The 20,540-nt window shown below is 56.2% G+C and overlaps 2 protein-coding genes across 2 annotated transcripts; one reads left to right on the plus strand and one right to left on the minus strand.

Annotated features, from left to right (window-relative positions):
* The first annotated feature begins 960 nt into the window (after nucleotides 1-960).
* LOC308231181 (E3 ubiquitin-protein ligase TRIM7-like) lies at nucleotides 961-6,723 on the plus strand. Its single transcript, XM_080636340.1, has 7 exons — nucleotides 961-1,522; nucleotides 3,140-3,226; nucleotides 3,309-3,536; nucleotides 3,859-3,881; nucleotides 4,170-4,285; nucleotides 4,589-4,621; nucleotides 5,334-6,723. The coding sequence occupies exons 1-7, from the start codon at nucleotides 1,010-1,012 to the stop codon at nucleotides 5,858-5,860; spliced, it is 1,527 nt and encodes a 508-aa protein (XP_080492466.1). The 5' UTR covers nucleotides 961-1,009; the 3' UTR covers nucleotides 5,861-6,723.
* Nucleotides 6,724-6,885: 162 nt separating this feature from the next.
* Nucleotides 6,886-14,633, minus strand: ZNF692 (zinc finger protein 692). Its single transcript, XM_080636291.1, has 11 exons — nucleotides 14,371-14,633; nucleotides 14,259-14,290; nucleotides 13,696-13,980; nucleotides 13,339-13,525; nucleotides 13,108-13,254; nucleotides 12,732-12,860; nucleotides 9,341-9,403; nucleotides 9,136-9,214; nucleotides 8,759-8,873; nucleotides 8,545-8,644; nucleotides 6,886-7,699 (listed from the first exon to the last, which is right to left on the minus strand). Exons 1-11 carry the CDS (start codon nucleotides 14,556-14,558, stop codon nucleotides 7,357-7,359), a joined length of 1,668 nt encoding a protein of 555 aa, XP_080492417.1. The 5' UTR covers nucleotides 14,559-14,633; the 3' UTR covers nucleotides 6,886-7,356.
* Between the last annotated feature and the right edge of the window lie 5,907 nt (nucleotides 14,634-20,540).

Genomic DNA, 20,540 nt, shown 5'->3' on the forward strand with positions numbered 1-20,540 from the left:
TGGGGGTAAAAGGAGGGTTTTCTGCCAACAGATGTCGGGGATGTCAGCACGGAGCACGTCCGAGGTGTGTTTAACGGCCCCCGGAGGGGGTTCGGGGCTCACAGGGGCCTCCCAAGTGGCCCCGTCCCACCATGGCCGCAGCGCTTCAGGGGGGTTTTTGCCCCTCGGCAGGACCCGTCTCCGTGGCAACGCCGCCTGCCTGCCCTCACCCAAGATGGACGCCAGGGCTTCACTCCCGGCGGCCATCTTGAGCAAGGCCCTGCAGGCAGCAAGGCGGAGGGGGGGGCCGCAGCCATCTTGTCCGCCCCCTTGCCTGAGGGCGGGGCCGCCATTTTGGAAGCGGGCACGGCGTCCGCCATTTTGGAGTTGTGCTCGTGTGCCCTGGCGAGGCCCCACGCGCGGCAATGGTGCCCTCAGCATCAGGGCATGGAGCAAGGCCAGAGGAGGCCGAGCAGCTCCTGTGTGCAGCCCGGCTGAGAACATTGGGGCTGGAAGAGAGAAGCTGCTTGGGGACCTCAGGGCAGCTTCAGAAGGGCTACAAGGGTGTGCAGAGGGACCTGCAGCTGGGATAGGACAAGGGGTGATGGAACTGGAGCAGGGAAGTTCAGGCTGGAGATAAGCAAGTTCTTTACCGTGAGGGCGGTCGCTGGCGTGGGTTGAATGGAGTTGAACCTGTTCAAGGCCAGGTTGGACAGGGCTTGGAGTGTGTGGTGTCCTTGCCCACGGCAGGGGTTGGAACTGGATGAGCCTTAAGTCCTTTCCAACCCAAACCACTCCATGATGGAGCCCATGCCTGTTTCCATGACAACACCATGGCTGCGCCATGCGCCCCCCCAAGCATGCGCAGTGCGCCCCCTCCTGGACAGACGCAGCCTCCCCCCTGTCCCCGCCTCGCCCCGCGCAGGCGCGGCCACGCCCCCCTCGCCCCGCGCAGGCGCGTCTCCTCTCCCGCGGCCTCAGTCGGGCCTGCGGTGCGGAGCGGAGCGGATCGGAGCCGCCCGGAGCCGGGATGGAGGCGCCGCCCGCACCCCCCAGCGTTCCCCCCGCTCCGTGCAGCGCGGCCCGGAGCCTGCAGGACGAGCTGACGTGCCCGGTGTGCCTGGAGTACTTCAACGACCCGGTGCTGGTGGCCGAGTGCGGGCACAACTTCTGCCGCGCCTGCGTGACCCAGTGCTGGGAGGACTCCGCGCGGCGGCTCTGCTGCCCGCAGTGCCGGGAGCCGGTGCCGCAGCGGCTCTTCCGCCCCAACCGCTCTCTCGGCAACATCGTCCACATCGTCCGCCAGCTCGGCTTGCCGCCCAGCCCCGCCGAGCCGCCGCCGGGGCCTCCGGCGCCCTCGCCGCCGCTGCCCGCCGCCGCTCCGCCCGGCCCGCCGGGCCCGCCGCGCTGCCCCCGCCACGGGGAGCCGCTGCGGCTGTACTGCGTGCAGGACCGCCGCGCCGTCTGCGTTGTCTGCCACCTGTCCCGCGAGCACCGGACCCACACCGTGCTGCCCGCCGAGGAGGCGGCCCATGCCCCGGAGGTCAGTGTGGGGCGGAGAGGACTGAGAGCCTCCCCCCGCTCCGGGCTGTTGGCATGCACTGGGCAGCCCTTCTGCCATGCGGGATGGCCCCTGCTCAATGGGGGATGCATAAGGGATAAGTATAAGGAGGAATCCCAGGGATAACCCCCCCCCCCACATCGCAAATGTGGGGTGCAATAACGACACCCCACGGGATGGGAGTGCACCAAGGAAGCCCCCCCCCCCCCATGGAGTGCAATGCCCTTGGGTGCAACAGGGCTCCCTGTCCTTAACAGAGGTGACCCTGCTTATCCCCCAGGGCATAAACTGCAGTAGGGATCGTCTCGATGCGTTCCCCGTGTCCGTTCGGATGTACCTGGGATGCAGGGAGGGTACAGGGGGGGTGGGGGGCAGAATGGGGGCCCCCTGTCCAAGCAAGCTGCAGGAGTGCTCTGGAATGGACATGGAGCCTGGCTCCTGGGGGTGAGGGGGGGCGTAATAAGGGCTTAAAGTGGAGCAGGACCCCCCCCGAGTAGCCCAACACGGGGCGGTTGAGCCGTGTGACGCAGAGTGAATCCGGAGCCATTCAACCAAGCGGAACCTCCATAGGGCGCAGGGGAGACCCCCCCCGGGGCGATGTGTGTGTGTGGGGGGGGGGGGGGTTCCCCTTTGGAAAGAGTCATTAATCAGTAATGAAGAGGCTAACGAAGGCGGGAGCCAAGATGCCGGCCGGGCTGTGCAGTGCGCAGCAGCGGATGGAGGAGGAGGTGGCACCAGCACAGCCGGAGCCATCCCAGTGCATCAGGGGCAGGGAGTGCGTGAGCTTCAAGCACAGCCCCTTCATTCCTGAGTAAATGGGGGACTGGGACTCATTCAGCACCTTTAGGCTGTCGAAAGCTGCTCTTTTGCTGCTGTTTCCCCCTCCTCAATCTGCTTTTATGCGGTTTTAACCTCTCCTTTTGCCTCTTCGGGAGCTGTTTGCAGCGCCCGCGTCTCCCATCGTTGCTTTATCTCTCCCATGGCACCAAGCGCTGGTTACAGACGGTAGAATCTCTGCAGCTCCGCGTTGTATTTGCACCAGATGAGCCGTTGGTTGCTGCCCAGAGCCCTGCTGCTTTCTGTGGAGCGTTGCTAAGCACCTCCCTGGCTGCCTTGGAGGCCAAAGGCTTTCAAACAAGGGCAGTTGCCAGCAGTGAGCCTGGAGGCAGCCAAACCCCCCCATCTCAGTGGGCTTCAGGCAGTCCGGGGGGGCTGGGATGTGAAGGCTCATCCCAAAAGGCAATCCCAAGGGGCAGAAAGGGCTTTTCCTGTGGGGTTTGTGCGTGCAGAGAGCTAAAATCTGGCTCTGACCTGGCCTTTTGCCTTCCTTCCTTCCCTTGGGTCTGTTCTCAGGCTGGTTTGGGGGCAGGTTTTGGCTTGCCCCAAACTAAGGCTTGAGGCTGACAGGGCAGGCGCAGCGTTCGCCTCGCCTCTCTTGGCGTTCGTGGTGGTCTCCACGTCAAAACCCCCTCAGGTTTGATGGGATTTACCCCGTTTCAGCAGCAGCAGCAGCACCGGAGGGACCCCCCCCCCATCCCATCCCTCCCCATCCCTCTGTATCCCTGATCCCAGGTAGGAGGATTCTCTTTGTCCTTCCAGGAGGTGCCCCAGGAGCACTTGAGCTCCCTGAGGAAAGGGCGTGAAGAAGCCAAAGCTGAGAGGGAGAGACAGAGCGAGGACTTGCTGGTGAGTACCCAGGGGGGTCCCTGACCCCCTGCCCGGCCATGGGGTGTCCGTCTCACTTGGGCTCCCCCTTGGGGTCTTGCAGAAGCAAACCGAAGTGGAGAGGCAGAAGATTGTGGCCGAGTGCAAAGAGCTCCGGGGCTTCCTGGAGGAGAAGGAGCAGCTCCTGTTATCCCGCCTGGAAGAGCTGGACAAAGACATCCTCAAGAGGAGGGATGAGAGCGTGTCCCGGCTCTCCGAGGAGATCGCCCAGCTCGACAAGCTGCTGGCTGAGCAGGGAGGAGAGAGCAGCCCCGGCAAGCAGCCCGGGCAGGTGAGATCCATGGGATGGCTGTGGGATGGGGATGCTGACCCCTGTACGTGGTGTCGGTGTTATTGCTGTGAGCCCTGTGTCCTCGGGGGGGTTGCAGCTTGGGGCAGTCGTGTTTTCCTTTCAAAACCACGTTGGTTTTCCCGTCCAGCCTGGAAAAGGGGGAAAAGCCCCTGATTATGCACTGGTTCTGCCACTTCCATGGGCCCGTGCTTTGGGAATGGGCTGGGAGCTGATCCTGCAGCACAGCAGTCGTGGGGCTGGTTTGGGGGAGGCTTTGAGCTGGAGCAAAGGTTTGAGCTCAGTGGTTTTCCTCTCTTTCCAGGTCGTTGCCCCATCTGGAAGCAGGTGAGAAGCTGGCGCTCACGCTGATGGTTCCAGCTCCCCCCCCCACCGTGGTTCTCACCCACACCAACCCCAAACCCAGGCTTGTGGCAGGGGTTGAGCATCTCCCAGAGGGAAACCACAGAGTAACGTGGTTGGTGAGGGCCAGAACCCCTCAGACAGGTCCCATTCTGAGCTGTGGGGCCAGGAGGACACTAATCCATCCCCAAACCTTCCCTTGCTTCCCTGCCTGTAGCTTGGGGGGTTCCGTTATTCCCCCTTGGGAACGTAACGCTGCTTGCTCGCCCCCAGCTTTGAGAGTTGGATGTTCTGCAAGCCCGAGGCTGGCTTCACCGAGCTGGAGAAGAAACTCAAGAGCTTCTCCCAGAAGAGTGCGGTGCTGAAGGAGGTCTTGCTGGAGTTCAAGGGTGAGCCCTGGGACAGGTTCCCTTCCAAAGCTGGTGCTTCCCGTGGCAACCCGGTGCTGAGTTCAGCTTCAAACGCGGCCCTGAGTTGTGCTCTTGCTTCTCCCTTGTTGGGACAGCTCCATTGGAGCAGCTGCTCGTGAAGAGTAAGAGCAGCAGCAGGTTGCCCTTGAATTCCTTGGATTCCGGAGGTATCCGTGCCCTGCCATTCCCAAGCGGTGGGGGTTGGTGGCTTGCCATGCAGCAGGGATCGAGGTGGTGTGAGTGCTGAGAAGCATCTGAACTTCTTTCTTCTCTTCCCCTCAGAGAACCTCAGGTTCGAGCTGGAGAATGACACAGGTGAGCGCATCGCCTTCCTCCTTGTCCTGAATGCAGCAGGTTGGGCTTCTCCAGGCAGGAGAGGAGGAAAAGCAGTGCTGGGGCTGCCAAGGGAAGAGGGGGAATGATCCCAGTGCTAGGAGAGGCTTGTGGGGTTCAGAGGACTCGGCAGGAGACCTTGTCCCTGCTCCTGGCTGTTGGATCCGCTCCGGGATGCACTTTGCAACCATGGTGGGTGCAGGATGGAGCCAGCTCTCAGCAGCCTCTGGTGCTGCCCTCTCACAGCCAGTTCCTGAGCATGCCCTGAGCACAAAACCAGCCCTTAAACACGAGGATGTTTGCTCATTCCAGCGCTTGGAAGCGACTGAAGAAACCTGGGATTTGGAGCAGCTTGGGTTAGGGGGAGGTGTCGCTGCCTGTGGCAGGGGTTGGAACTGGATGAGCTTTAAGGTTCCTTCCAAGCCAAACCATTCCACGATCCTATAAACTGCTATTTCATCCCAGAAATCTCTGTTCCAGAGTGAGGAGGTGCCTGGGATGGGGCGGCCTGGAGCGTTTCCAGCGGGGATCTGCCTGTTCCTCTGCTTGCGTTAGGAAGCGGAGCCTGATCCTTGGTCCTTGCAGTGCTCAGAGTTGGAGGGGACCCCCTCGTGTGGGGCAGAGACAATGAATCCCTTCGGAGAGTGAGATCCTCGGCTCGCAGGTGCTCACATCCCTGTTTCCCTCTTGCCAGGTGACCTCTCGCTGGACCCAGACACAGCCAACCCCTACCTGGTGCTGTCAGAGGACAAGAGGAGCGTGCGGCTCCGCAGCGCGCCCCAGGAGCTGCCGGCCAATCCCAAGAGATTCGATTACTCCTTCTGCGTGCTGGCAGCGGAGGGGTTCGTGGCTGGGAGGCACTACTGGGAGGTGGAGGTGGGAGATGGGGAGAGCTGGGTGCTGGGGGCAGCGCGCGAGTCCGTCCGCAGGAAGGAGAAGATCGACTTTGCTCCCGAGGAGGGGATCTGGGCGGTGGGATTGAACTGGAAAGGGAAGAACTGGGATCAGTACCAGGCTTTCACCTCCCCGGAGACGCCCCTGTCCCTGTGTGAGAGGCCCAGGAAGATCGGGGTCTACCTGGACTATGAAGGGGGGTGGGTGGCGTTCTACAACGCCGACAACATGGCTCCGATCTTCACCTTCACCGCTGCGTTCACCGAGAAGATCTTCCCCTTCTTCTGGCTCTTCTATGTGGGCTCCTCCCTCTCCCTCTGCAATTGAGCCTCCAGTTTCTTTAGCCCTCCCAAGGTGACCTGCAAGTAGGATCCTGTCCCTTTTCCCACCCTGCTTCAGGCAGAGGCCCCCCGACCTCCTCGTTGTCCCTCGTTCTGCTGTTTCCTTGTTGCTTTCCAGTTTGGGGTCTCTTGTTCACACCAAAAGCCTTCCTCTGGGGCGTCAACCGTGGAGGGTGATGGCTCAAACAGCCTCTTGGTGGGGTTATTCCCGTTGCAGAAGTAACCCCATGTGTTTCGGTTGCTGTTCTGTTTCGAGTTGGCTGCCCCATGGGAACAGGGATGTAACCAGGGACGAAAGCTCCCATTGGGGTTGCTCACATCCCGCATTGTTCCAAAGCTTTTGTGCGCCCCAGGAAGCTCCGCAAGGCTGGAAAACCAGCGTGAGGAGCAGAGGTACCATTCCCAGCCCTGGCTCTTGATGCAGTTTTGCTCTGCAGGTCACCTTTTAGCTTCCCTTTCACCTCATCCTTGCTTCCCTTTCCCCTTGGGAAAGGGCTGAGTTCATCGCCTTGCTGTTGGTAGCACCAAGAGAGCAAAACCTCATCCCTTTCCTCACGGCTTCCCCCAGTAGCACTGAGCATCCGGAGGGTTGGGAATGGAGGGAGATGGGATGAGTTTTGGGGTGTAGCTGTAGGGACGTGCACCGAAGCAGCGCTTTAGGGTTGCTTTGGGGGTAGAGCCTGATGGAATCCGGCCTGTATCCGTTGGGAAGGAGGGGGGAAGCTTGTTTTCAATGTGATCTCGTGCTTATACCCCCCCGGCCCACCCTCGTGTGCTCCACGATGCTTTCTTGTCTCTGCCCTGTCACTGTTTAGTGGGGAAATAAAAGTTGCTGTGCAAAAACTAACACCAAAATCCCTGGAATTCCCCAAACTCCTCTTTCCTGGGCTGCCCGCAGCAGGAAAAGCTGCTCTCGGGTCCTCAGCCACCCTCATAGAGGTGAATGGGGCTTGGGGACACCTCCTCTCCTTGTCCCTGTCAGCTCTTTGGGGGGCTCTGGGGAGGGTTGAAATGGGGGTGCCCCCCCGATGGGTATCACAGAGCATCCCTGGAATGCTTAGGAAGAGGTAAATGGTGGTCATAGGATACAGGGACCCATCACCACATCAGTAACACCCGTGTCCAAGGCCCAAACTGACACAGCCTCAGTCCCCTCCACCTCACTCATCAGTTTATTGTGCTGAACATGGAAAAACCTCAGGATTCGGTGTTGACCCAGCCAAAACCAGGGAAAATCTCCCTTTTCCCCCTCTTTTCCGTAGCAACTCAGCGCTGAGATGGCCTCTGCAAGTGCGGAAACCCCCTTGGACACAGACCGAGTCTTTATTGAGGATCCCGATGGGAGGGATTCAGGGTTTGGCAGAGAAGCTGGGAAGCGCCGCTCCTTCCCCACTCCTTGTACTCTTGGCACCGCTGCGGGGTCCAGCATCACCCTCATCCATCCCCTCCCATCCTCCGGTCTCAGCCCGAGGAGGAGGAGTCCTATGAGCCAGCACCCTCCATCCCCTGGCCTCGCTCTGCTCCCGCATCCTGGATCCCGATCCCTTCCCGATGCTCAGCAACAGGCAGCGGGCTCAGCTCCCGGTCCCCACCGCTCCCCAGTGTGGCCCCAGCAGCCGGCCCCTCCGTGGGTGCTGGGGCCGGCGGTGCTGGGCGCTCACCGGGGGGGTGGCTCTTGCTCTTGTGGGCCGCGACGTTGTCCCTCTTCTCGAACCTCTTGCCGCAGAGCTCGCAGGAGAACTGGTACCCGGCGGCGGCCCCGTGCTTCTTCATGTGCCAGTTGAGGGAGGCCTTCTGGCGGCACGTGAAGCCGCACACCTCGCACCTCGCGGGGGGGGCAGAGAGGCAGGAATGGGGCTCACAGGGTGCTGAGCACGAGGGGGGGACCCAGGCCCACCTCAGCTCGGCGCTGGGATTGCAAGGGGGGGCTTAGCAAAGGCACCGCGGCGCAGCACGGGTGGCTTCAGCCTCCAGGCGAGGCGGTGCAGTGCTCCTGTTAGACCCGGCTCCTTGCTCTGCTTACATCCCTGCTTCCTGCTCTGCTTAGGTCCCAGCTTACTGCTCTCCTTTAGGACCCATCTTATTGCTCTCCTTTAGGACCCATCTTATTGCTCTCCTTACATCCCGGCTTACTGCTCTCCTTTAGGACCCATCTTACTGCTCTCCTTAGGTCCCTGCTTATTGCTCTCCTTAGATCCCATCTTAGTGCTCTCCTTAAATCCCTGCTTACTGCTCTCCTTTAGGACCCATCTTATTGCTCTCCTTAAATCCTATCTTATTGCTCTCCTTAAATCCCATCTCATTGCTCTCCTTAGATCCCATCTTACTGCTCTCCTTAGATCCCAGCTTACTGCTCTCACTAAATCCCTGCTTATTGCTCTCCTTAGATCCCATCTTAGTGCTCTCCTTAGATCCCAGTTTATTGCCCTCCCTAAATCCCATCTCACTCAGCTCCCGCAAACCGAGCCCACCCTGACGCTGCTGCTCAGAGCTCAGCCAGCCCCACGGCGCAGCAACCTTGAGGCAAAGCAGTATCGAAGAGCCAGCCCTGAGGACCTGGCGCCCACGGAGCCAAGAAACTCCATTTGGGGTGAAAACCTGATGAATTAGGGCCGAAAAGGAGAAAGCACCAGGGCCTGTGCTCGCGGCACAGGTGGGACCGGTACTCACTGCAGAGGCTTCTCCCCTGTGTGGATGCGCCTGTGGATGATCAGGTTGCTGCTGGTGCGGAAGGAGCGGGCACAGAACTCGCAGATGTAATCCCTCTTGTCTGGGGGGCAGAGGAAACACGGGATCAGGAGCGGATCCAGGCTCGGGATGTGTTGGGATGTGCTTTAGGAGGGCAGCTATAGCCCCGTGGCAGGGGGGAATGTGCCCCACTCACCGCTGTGCAGCTTCTCGTGCTCCTTGAGGTGCTTCTTGAAGTTGAAGGATTTGCCACAGCTCGGCTCCGAGCACGTGAAGGTTTTCTGGTGGACGTGCTGGTACTTCTTGTGGTGCTGGTGTGCGGAGAGAAGAGAGGTCGGCGATGGGAGGATGCGCTTGGAGGGAGCCCAAAGGCTTTCACCCCCTCACGCCTGAGCTGGGACTGAAGCTGCACGCATGGGGCCACCAAAGTCCTAGGGCTCCACGGGCAACCCAGGCTGCCCCGGTCCGACCCGAAGCACCTCGGACAAGGCAAACCCTGCCCCGTGTGGGTCCCCAGCGCATCCCAGGATGCTGGGGCCGGGGGGGATGCTCGGGGGCTGCCCCAGGCCTCACGTTCAGGTACTGGCGGTTGGAGAAGATCTTGCCACAGCCCTCGAAGTCGCACAGGAGGATCTCGTGCTTGGCGGCCTTCCTATGGGATACAGGGCAGGAAAGCAGCGTCAGGGAGGATGCTCCGGTCCCCCCCGAGGTCCTCCCCACCCCGGAGCCTGGGTTCCAGCACAGGGCAGGGGATGGAGCCCCCCCGGCCCCCACGCACCGGATCCTCTTGGGGCTGATCTGCGCCACGTCCTCGTCGCTCGCCCGCGCTCGCCTCTTGCAGCTGCAATGGGAGAGAAGGGGCTTGAGTGAGGCTCTTGTCCCCCCCCAGGACTGAAACCGGCCCCTGGGCACCCTTTCCCTGCTGTTTCCTCCATCCTGGGGGTTTCCCCCCCCATCCCGGCGGGAAGCGGCGCTGACAAATGCTCCTTTGAGGCGTTAGGAATGGGAGTATGCTCTTTATTGCTCATTATAAGGCTTTCACATGGGTCTGGGCACGTCCCAGGACGCTGAGGTTGGTGTCAACCCCACACCAGCCTCATCGGAGCTATGATTTATCCACAGGGAATTCGGGGCTCCCGTCCTGGAATGAAGGAAAAGGCTGTTAAAACCAGGACTGCTTTGATGGGGAGGAGAACAAAGAGATTGCAGTGGACAGCACAGCCTCAGCACGGGGCTGGGCATCTCCGTCCACCACCTCTTCCGACACGCTTTTAGCTCAGGATGGGGTTACCTTTGGGATGAACGTGCCAAGGGCTCAGGAGAGGGCGTTTCAGCTCCCTTCTTCCAGGTCCTGCGACAAGGAAAAGGGGGGGAAATGACCCAAAGGCTGGGAAACAGCATCCCTGTAACCAAATCCAGCCTAAAGCTTAGGTGGAAGAATGCGGGAGTTGGTGTCCCGCAGCGCAGCGATGGGCAAGGGGAGGAGAAAAGCAAATCCAGCTTTACCATCGCGTTTTCCATTGCTGGGCCTGGATCTTCACTCTTCCAACAAGCAGGAGGCGCTTCCAGAGCTGGAAGGAGGCAGGAAGGGTGCTGAGCACCACAACGAAGTGGGAACCCCGTGTCCGAGGGAAAAGGCTCCCGCGTGGAGCAGCCGGTACTTACGTCTGGGCCTGCTGGTCCCGTCTCCCATGGGATACATGGAGCAGGATGAGGTGAACGTGCTCATTCCAGTGGAAAAGGGGAGTTCAACCCCCTCCTTGTTGTTACAAGATGCAGGAAGGAGCCAGCTCCTTCTGTGCCAGCCCCACATGGGCCAGCCTCTGGCTTCAGCATGGAGACCAACCTCTCCTTAAGACCCTTGTGAAGAGCCAGCAATAGCGGGATGAGCTCAGGACAGAGCTGGGAATATCGAGGCTGGGAAGGCAGGATCAAACCCAACCCTCAGTGCAAAGAGCGGTGCTGAGCAGAGGCTGCAGATGGAGATCACTGTTCCTTAGGCAACCTCACGTCCGCCCCATATCCACGAGTGAGAGCAGTGTCTGTGCTTCTCCAGGTGAGGAGGGGTGGGATGCATGGATGGATGGATGGATGGATGGATGGATGGATGGATGGATGATGGATGGATGGATGATGGATGGATGGATGATGGATGGATGGATGATGGATCGATGGATGGATGGATGGATGGATGGATGATGGATGGATGGATGGATGGATGGATGGATGGATGGATGGATGATGGATGGATGATGGATGGATGGATGGATGGATGGATGATGGATGATGGATGGATGGATGGATGGATGGATGATGGATGGATGGATGGATGGATGGATGATGGATGGATGGATGATGGATGGATGGATGGATGGATGGATGGATGATGGATGGATGGATGGATGGATGATGGATGGATGGATGATGGATGGATGATGGATGGATGATGGATGGATGGATGGATGGATGGATGGATGGATGGATGGATGATGGATGGATGGATGGATGGATGGATGGATGGATGGATGATGGATGGATGATGGATGGATGATGGATGGATGATGGATGATGGATGGATGGATGGATGGATGGATGATGGATGGATGGATGGATGGATGATGGATGGATGGATGGATAGATGGATGATGGATGGATGGATGATGGATGGATGGATGGATGGATGGATGATGGATGGATGGATGGATGGATGGATGATGGATGGATGGATGGATGATGGATGGATGGATGATGGATGGATGGATGGATGGATGGATGATGGATGGATGGATGATGGATGGATGATGGATGGATGATGGATCGATGGATGGATGATGGATGGATGGATGGATGATGGATGGATGGATGATGGATGGATGATGGATCGATGGATGGATGGATGGATGGATGATGGATGGATGGATGGATGATGGATGATGGATGGATGATGGATGGATGATGGATGGATGGATGGATGGATGGATGATGGATGGATGGATGGATGGATGGATGATGGATGGATGATGGATGGATGGATGGATGATGGATGATGGATGGATGATGGATGGATGATGGATGGATGATGGATGGATGGATGGATGGATAGATGGATGATGGATGGATGGATGGATGGATGGATGATGGATGGATGATGGATGGATGGATGGATGATGGATGATGGATGGATGATGGATGGATGATGGATGGATGATGGATGGATGGATGGATGATGGATGATGGATGGATGATGGATGGATGATGGATGGATGATGGATGGATGGATGGATGGATGGATGGATGATGGATGATGGATGGATGATGGATGGATGATGGATGGATGATGGATGGATGGATGGATGGATGGATGATGGATGATGGATGGATGGATGGATGGATAGATGGATGATGGATGGATGGATGGATGGATGATGGATGGATGGATGATGGATGATGGATGGATGATGGATGGATGATGGATGGATGGATGATGGATGGATGGATGATGGATGGATGATGGATGGATGATGGATGGATGGATGGATGGATGGATGGATGGATGATGGATGATGGATGGATGGATGGATGATGGATGGATGATGGATGGATGGATGGATGGATGGATGGATGATGGATGGATGATGGATGGATGGATGGATGGATGGATGGATGATGGATGGATGATGGATGGATGGATGGATGGATGGATGATGGATGGACGGATGATGGGTGTTTTTGTTGCTACGACCTCCAGGCAGCTCAGAAGCTTCATGGTGGTGTTTTAAGGGGTCTTTGTACCCCTCCAGGAGCACCCCTGCCCCAGCAGCACATCTCCAACCACCCAGGAGCAGCTCCACAAGACACAGTGGATGAGACGAAGGCTCATTCAACCCCTCATAATGCAGTTGCTTGGCAAGCCCCAGCACCCAACAAGCTCTGCTCTGTGATGGCAGCATCACAAGGACCAGGATTAAACCACCCTGGCACACGAGGTCTCCCAGTTTGAACCTCCAATAGCGCCGGGTTGGATGGTTCCTACCTGGCTCCTTGGCATGGGAAGCACCACCAGCACCCCCCAAACACTCATTCAATGGCCACAACGAGCTGGGTACCCCAAGACAAGCACCCAATGCCCATCCCCAGCATCCCCACCTGAACCCGGCGCCGGGACCCACCTCGCTCGTCCACTCTTCTCCTCGGATGGGCTGGAGCTGCTCAGGCTCAGCTCGTCTGGGGGCTGCTCCTCCTTGATGGGGTTCTTGGGGGCTCTGCTCTGCCTTGGTCGTCGCTGCGGCTCCGACTCACTGGGGAGAAGGGAGGATTGGGATAGGAAACACGGTTGGATGTGGTGGGATACGGATGTGGCCGGCTGTGGCAAAAACCCTCACACCAGACACAGTGAGGAGGTGCCCTCATTTGAGTGCCATAAGGACCTTGCTCCCATCTCCTCCTGCCTGCAAGGGCAGCAGGAGGGTGGCAGAGGTGCAGGGCTGGAACCTGGGATGATCCCAATCCTCAGGCTCCTTCCCAGCCGCTCCAAGGGCTCCTCACCTGTCCAGGGACGGGTGGTAGTTCTCATCACGCAGGTCATCGGTGTAGGTCAGGTCCTCGTCCTCGGTGAAGTCCTCCTCCTCCTCCTCCTCCTCTTCGTCCTGGGACTCAGGCCCCTGCTCCACCTTCTCCTCCGGGATGAGTGCACTGCAGGCACACAAGGAGCAAGGAATGGGATAGAGGGGTCCAAGCTTCTTCCCTGGGCGAAGATTCCCGTGTGCCACCGCTCACCTCCCGTCCTCCTTCCCCGTGGTCCCTGTCTCTGCTGGCACTTGGGGAGCTGCAAGGAGATGACAGGAGCAGCCAAGTGAAGCTGGGATGCTGGGAGAGGCAGAGGATGGGCAATGGATCTGGCAGCAGGGGTGGGAAGCTGGAGGTGTTGGAAAGGACCCAACCTTGAGTTTGAGAAGCTCAACCTCTTCTCAAGAGGGGAAAACCACAGGGAACACGGACACCCAAAAGCAGACTTTCCCCCTGCTTTGCCGTGGGCCTTGAGCCACCCCTGATCCCAATGGGAAGATGCTCGACGGGACGGGAGAGGGCTCCAAGAGCCGCCAATGAGGGTGGCCAAGGGGACGCGGCGCTCACCTCCGCCGCCATCGCCAGCAGCAGCTCCCGGCTCTTCCCCCTGCTCCGGGCCGGGCGCTGGAGCTTCCCCCTCTGCTCCAGGCCCCCCGTTCCCCTCGGGTCCGGGTCCAGGGACCCCCCAGGAGAAGCTGTGCCCGGCCACGCACTCCCACACCAGCGGGGCCGCGGTGCCCGGCGCCGGTGGCTTCACGTCGGGGACGAAGCCGCACTCCTGGCCGTGGCCATGGGACAGCACCACGAGGCGCTGCAGAGCTTCGGCGTGGAGGAGCCCGGGCCCCGGCTCGCCTGCGGGGCACCACAACAAGGGATGGGTGAGGAGCAGCCCCAGGTTCTCCATCACGGGGAACCATGGGGGTCGCCTCTGCCTTTTCCTGCAGGGTCTGAGGTTTTCACCCTCTGGAATACCCAAATCCGCAAAGAGTTCCCTCAAAACCAGAGCTGGGAATGCCAAGAAGGCCACCACGGCCAAAGCCAGCACCTCAATGCGACGGGAGCCTTCTCCCGCCACCATAAAGCAATTCTGGACCCCAGTTAATGGGGGGTTGAGGGGGGGAGGCACCTACCCGGGCTCCAGAGGCAGCCGTGGGAGCTGTACCTGTGGTGGGAAAAGAGGGAATGAGCGGGGTCGAAGCTTCCCGTTGCCCATCCCGAGGGATGGCGGCGCCCAGCACGGACCTGTCGAGGAGGAACTGGGCGAGCTGGGAATGGAGGGCGAAGCCGAGCTGCTCCTTGAGGCGGCACCAGCGCTCCAGGTGCCCCCCGATGCGGATCCGGCACTTGCTGCGCCGCGCATCCAGCTCCCGGCGCTTCTGGCGGCGGATGCAGTCGGGAGCGCGCTGCCGGGCAGGACGGCCCGGATCCATCGGGAGCGGCTGCGGGACACCGGGGTCAGCGGGTACGGGGATGGGACAGCTCCATGGGGGGATGCAGGGGGATGGATGGGCAGTGGGATATAGGGATGGGATAGGGGGATACAGGGTTTGGGACAGCTCCATGGAGTGATACAGGGGGATGGATGGGCAGTGGGATATGGGGATGGTCAGGGGGATATTGGGATGGGATAGAGGGTTACAGGGATGGGACAGCTCCATGGAGTGATACAGGGGGATGGATGGGCAGTGGGATATGGGGATGGTCAGGGGGATATGGGGATGGGATAGAGGGTTACAGGGATGGGACAGCTCCATGGAGTGATACAGGGGGATGGATGGGCAGTGGGATATGGGGATGGTCAGGGGGATATGGGGATGGGATAGAGGGTTACAGGGATGGGACAGCTCCATGGAGTGATACAGGGGGATGGATGGGCAGTGGGATATGGGGATGGTCAGGGGGATATGGAGATGGGATAGAGGGTTACAGGGATGGGACAGCTCCATGGAGGGATACAGGGGGATGGATGGGCAGTGGGATATAGGGATGGGATAGGGGGATATTGGGATGGGATAGAGGGATACAGGGATGGGACAGCTCCATGGAGGGATACAGGGGGATGGATGGGCAGTGGGATATGGGGATGGGATAGAGGGATACAGGGATGGGACAGCTCCATGGAGTGATACAGGGGGATGGATGGGCAGTGGGATATGGGGATGGTCAGGGGGATATGGGGATTGGATAGAGGGATACAGGGATGGGACAGCTCCATGGAGGGATACAGGGGGATGGATGGGCAGTGGGATATGGGGATGGTCAGGGGGATACGGGGATGGGATAGAGGGATACAGGAATGGGACAGCTCCATGGAGGGATGCAGGGGGATGGATGGGCAGTGGGATATGGGGATGGGATAGAGGGATACAGGGATGGGACAGCTCCATGGGGGGATGCAGAGGGATGGATGGATGGATGGATGGATGGGGGATACAGGGAGAGGACAGCGGGATACCGAGGCAGCCTGGCTCCATGGGGAGGGTCTGGGGGGGTCATGCGGGGACATGGGAAAGGACCCCCCACGACAACGCCCCCGGGCACTCTTAGCCCCGCCCACACCCCTTGGCCCCGCCTCCCTCCCCTTAGCCCCGCCTCCCTCCTTCCCGCCATTTCACCCCGCGGGCCCCCCCCAGCCCCACACGGACACCGCCTCCCCCCTCCCGCGGTCCCGTTCCCGCCGCCGGGCCTTAAAGCGGCCACCGTAGCGGGGACAACGGCGCCGGCCGGGAAGGGAAGGGAACGCGGGGCCGAGGCCCCGTCCCGCTCCCCAGGCCCCGCCGCAGCCGTGCCCGCCGCCGCCCAACCTCCTCCGCGGGGCCGCGCTCCATCGCACCCCGCGGTGGCCCCACCTCGGGGCCGTGCCCCCTTTAAGAGCCAACGACACCCCCCCCCCCCATCGCTCACGCTGCTCAGGTACCGGGACAAGATGGCGGAGGCACCGCCTCCTTCCCCGGCGCATGCGCGGTGGGGTCGGGCCGCGGCCCATCTCTGGGCCCGGTTTTGGGGTGAAATATCCCCTTTTTGGGACATTTTAGGGGTGTTTCGAGACCGCTGAGGCCCGGGTTCGGGTCCTGGTTGGGGCTTGGCTTGGGGAAGGCAGAGCCGCGGGTACCCAGAGCCCCACAGCGCTGCCCTTCAGGCGGCCCCGACCTGGCGAATAAATAACAGCAATAATGATAATGATAAATAACGATAATCATAATAAATGGTAATAACTGTTATTGTGGTTAAAGCTAAAGCCTTTAGTGCCGTGTTGAGGCTGTTGGCAATGCAGCAGCATCAATGCAACATCAGTGCTGCATCATCAATGCAGCAGCATCAATGCAGCAGCATCAATGCAGCAGCATCAATACAGCATCATTAATAGAGCATTATTAATGCAGCATCATCAATACATTATTATTGCATTATCAATACACCATTATTAACATAGTAGTATCAATACAGCATTGTCAATATATCATTATTAATACAGCCTTTATACTGCATCATCCACTGAGTTTTGTTAATGCAACACCATTAATCAGGATTAATACACCGTTATCAATACTGTATTACTTGTGCACCGTTATCAGTACACCCTTATCAATACACCATTATTAGTGTACAATTATCAATGCACAATTGTCAAGACACCATTATTAGTGCACCATTATCAATGCACTGTTATCAATACACCATTATCAATACACCATTATCAGTACACCATTATCAATACACCATTATCAATACACCATTATCAGTGCACCATTATCAATACACCATTATCAATACACCCTTATCAGTACACCATTATCAATAAACCATTATTAGTGCACCATTATCAATGCACTGTTATCAATACACCATTATCAATAAACCATTATTAGTGCACCATTATCAATACACCCTTATCAGTACACCATTATCAATAAACCATTATTAGTGCACCATTATCAATGCACCATTATCAATACACCATTATCAATAAACCATTATTAGTGCACCATTATCAATGCACCATTATCAATACACCATTATCAATGCACCATTATCAATACACCCTTATCAGTACACCATTATCAATAAACCATTATTAGTGCACCAATATCAATGCGCCATTATCAATGCACCGTTATCAATACACCATTATCAATACACCATTATCAGTGCACCATTATCAATACACCCTTATCAGTACACCATTATCAATACACCCTTATCAGTACACCATTATCAATAAACCATTATTAGTGCACCAATATCAATGCACCATTATCAATACACCATTATCAGTACACCATTATCAATAAACCATTATTAGTGCACCAATATCAATGCACCATTATCAATACACCCTTATCAGTACACCATTATCAATACACCGTTATCAATACACCATTATCAATACACCATTATCAATGCGCCATTATCAATGCACCGTTATCAATACACCATTATCAATACACCATTATCAATACACCATTATCAATACACCCTTATCAGTACACCCTTATCAGTACACCATTATCAATACACCGTTATCAATACACCATTATCAATACACCATTATCAATACACCCTTATCAGTACACCATTATCAATACACCGTTATCAATACACCATTATCAATACACCATTATCAATACACCCTTATCAGTACACCCTTATCAATGCACCATTATCAATACAATATTGTTAATGCATGAGGTGTCCACGGGATAACGATGGGCAAACTGGTGCAAGCCCAAAGGTCCATGGGGAGCCCCGAGCCCTTGCCCCGGGGGCTGCTCCAGCCATTCCCCACGTCGGGAATTGCCCCGATGCCGGCGGCTTCTCGGCCCCAGCTCATTCTTGGCCTGGGCCTTGGAATTTCCCTTCGGGAAAGGTCAGAGCCCTGTGGAATTTGGGAGAACAGCCTGCTTTTGTGGGGAAAAATGTGGCGTGGGAGCTTCCGAGCGGCAGGAATTCCATGGACACGGGAAGAGGAGAGAACGGAGCTTAGAGGGAAGAGCAGCGCTGAGGGTTTGGGGGGGATCGGGAGCCTCATAGGGACCACGGGAGCATCCCCAAGGGTGGGATGCGCTTCCATGGCAACAGGGATGGCAGGACCCGGCCGTGATGCAGGTACCCAAGCGCCATCCCCTTTCCCACAGGCTGCCGGGATGTGATGGGACACGGGGATGTGCTTTGGATGTGGCTCTTTGGGGGTGCTGGGGTGGGGATGGGGCTGAGCAGCAATGGAGCCAATGCAACCAAGCAGCAGAAAGCAGGGAAACCGGACCAGTTCTGGGTTCCTGAAGGCGGGACTGGTGCTTCGCTTCCTGCCATCAACCAGATGAAAGGGAAATGCTGCTTTCCCCTGGGATTAAGGTACCCAAAGTCATGGATTTCCTCCTGAATATCTCCACAATCAGTGACTCTTCACTTCCACAGGCGAGGACTCGGCTGCCCCAGTGATGCAGAGAGCAGGGGAGGGGACCAGTAAGCACCGGTCTTGTACTGGGGACAGTGGTTTGGGGCTTGTGGGTGGGCTTAATGCGATGGGAGCAGCTCGGAGAGCTGGGAAGGAGGATGGGAGCAAGGGCAAGGCTGTTTGCAGGGATGGAGCCCATTGCTTACGGAGGGAGGGGATGCACTGAGGTCCTTGGATGAGAGGATCCTGACCTGATCCTGACCGCCCCCCCCAAATACTTTGTGGCTGGATTTAGGGGTTGAGGCACCCCTGGGGAGCTCTGGGTGCCTTTTCCATGTGTTTTATCCCCAGGTTTCAGCCTCAAGTGCATCAAGGACAAGAAGGTTCCCATTGGGGTCACTGTGGTCGTGGCCGGGCTGCTTCTGGCCATCATCGCGCTGGCGGGTGAGTGGCGGAGGATGAGGAGGGAGGAATCCATCGCCACCGCCTCCTCCCGCGGGCAGCGCTCACGGCCGCCTCTCCCGCTCATTCCCAGTGAAGAAGTTCCCCTCCTGCCCCGCCTGCCCCGCTCCCAACCGTTCCAGCTGCCTGGGAAACGGGATCGGATACGGGCAGAGGTGCTTTTACTTCGTGGAGGACGAAGCGGAGTGGAACAGCAGCGAGAGCTTCTGCCGGTCCCTCGGAGCCCATTTGGCCGCCATCGACACGTGGGAGGAGCTGGTAAAGGGGGAATCCCTGTGGATCGGGAGCTGTTGGGAAGCACGTTTGGGAGGCAGAGCCTGACGCTGGGCTTTAACCCCTCCAGCGTTTCCTCTTGCGCTACGGGGGCTCCCTGCACTACTGGATCGGGCTCCGCAGGGAGGGATCCGCGCCGTGGACGTGGGTCAATGGGTCCCTCTTCAACAACTCGTATGTCCTGTCTCCTGCTGGAGGCCAGGGGCTGCGGTGGGGCAGGGGTGGGATGCAAGAAGACACACACACATATATATATGTGTGTGTATATATATAATATATAACGTATAATATATAATATATAATGTAAAATGTATAATATATAATGTATATAATATATAATATATATAACATACATATAACATGTATATATATAAAATATATATATTATATAATATATAATATATAATATGTATATAATACATATAACATACATATAAACATAGAATATATAACATATAATCAACACATATAACAATATAACATATAATATATAATAAATAATATATAATATATAACATATAACATGCATATAAACATATAATACATTATATATAATGCGTAGCATAACGTATAACATATAACATGTAATATATAATATATAAGATATAATTAATATATAATACATAATACATAATATATAATATATTATAGTATATATAATGTATTATTCTAAGTTTAATATATAATTATAATAATTCTGTAAATATATAGTATATCTTAGATACTTATAATACAATATAGTATAATATAATATAAGCATATCTATAAAAACGTGTATATATTGTATATATAAATATGTATATATTATATATATTTAATATATGATATATATTATATATAGGGTTTTTATATAGGGGTAGGGTTATATGTATATAAATATACATATTTATAGGGGAATTTATTTAGATACATATATAAATATGTATATATTATATGTATTTAATATATGATATATATTATATATAGGGTTTATATAGAGAGGTAGGGGTAGGGTTATATGTATATAAATATACATATTTATAGATATCTATATATATTTATATACATAATTATATATTGTATTTATCATATATACATATTTTACACGTGCATCTATAAAACATATATAATTATCTATAGATATTTATACATGCAACCCATTGAGCTCTCCCTCTGCTCCGTGGGGCAGGTTCCAAGTGCGCGGTGGGGGACAATGCGCCTTTGTCAACGGAGACGGGATCAGCAGCGACTGGTGCTCCCTGATGAAGTACTCCGTGTGCAGCCACCCCCAGGCTGGGAGCCG

Source organism: Psittacula echo (assembly GCF_963264785.1).
Source record: "Psittacula echo genome assembly, chromosome: 31".
NCBI classification, from domain to species: Eukaryota; Metazoa; Chordata; class Aves; order Psittaciformes; family Psittacidae; genus Psittacula; species Psittacula echo.

What these genes read in the sequence shown, in the direction of transcription:
- LOC308231181 (XM_080636340.1), top strand. Translation starts at nt 1,010, where the DNA reads ATGGAGGCGCCGCCCGCACCCCCCAGCGTTCCCCCCGCTCCGTGCAGC. An exon ending in CCGGCAAGCAGCCCGGGCAG is followed by an intron (nt 3,537 to 3,858) that starts GTGAGATCCATG and finishes CTCTCTTTCCAG; the next exon opens with GTCGTTGCCCCATCTGGAAG. An exon ending in CGAGCTGGAGAATGACACAG is followed by an intron (nt 4,622 to 5,333) that starts GTGAGCGCATCG and finishes CCCTCTTGCCAG; the next exon opens with GTGACCTCTCGCTGGACCCA.
- ZNF692 (XM_080636291.1), bottom strand. Translation starts at nt 14,558, where the DNA reads ATGGATCCGGGCCGTCCTGCCCGGCAGCGCGCTCCCGACTGCATCCGC. An exon ending in CGGCTGCCTCTGGAGCCCGG is followed by an intron (nt 13,981 to 14,258) that starts GTAGGTGCCTCC and finishes GGTGCCCCGCAG; the next exon opens with GCGAGCCGGGGCCCGGGCTC. An exon ending in ACAGGGGAGAAGCCTCTGCA is followed by an intron (nt 7,700 to 8,544) that starts GTGAGTACCGGT and finishes CCCCCCCGCGAG; the next exon opens with GTGCGAGGTGTGCGGCTTCA.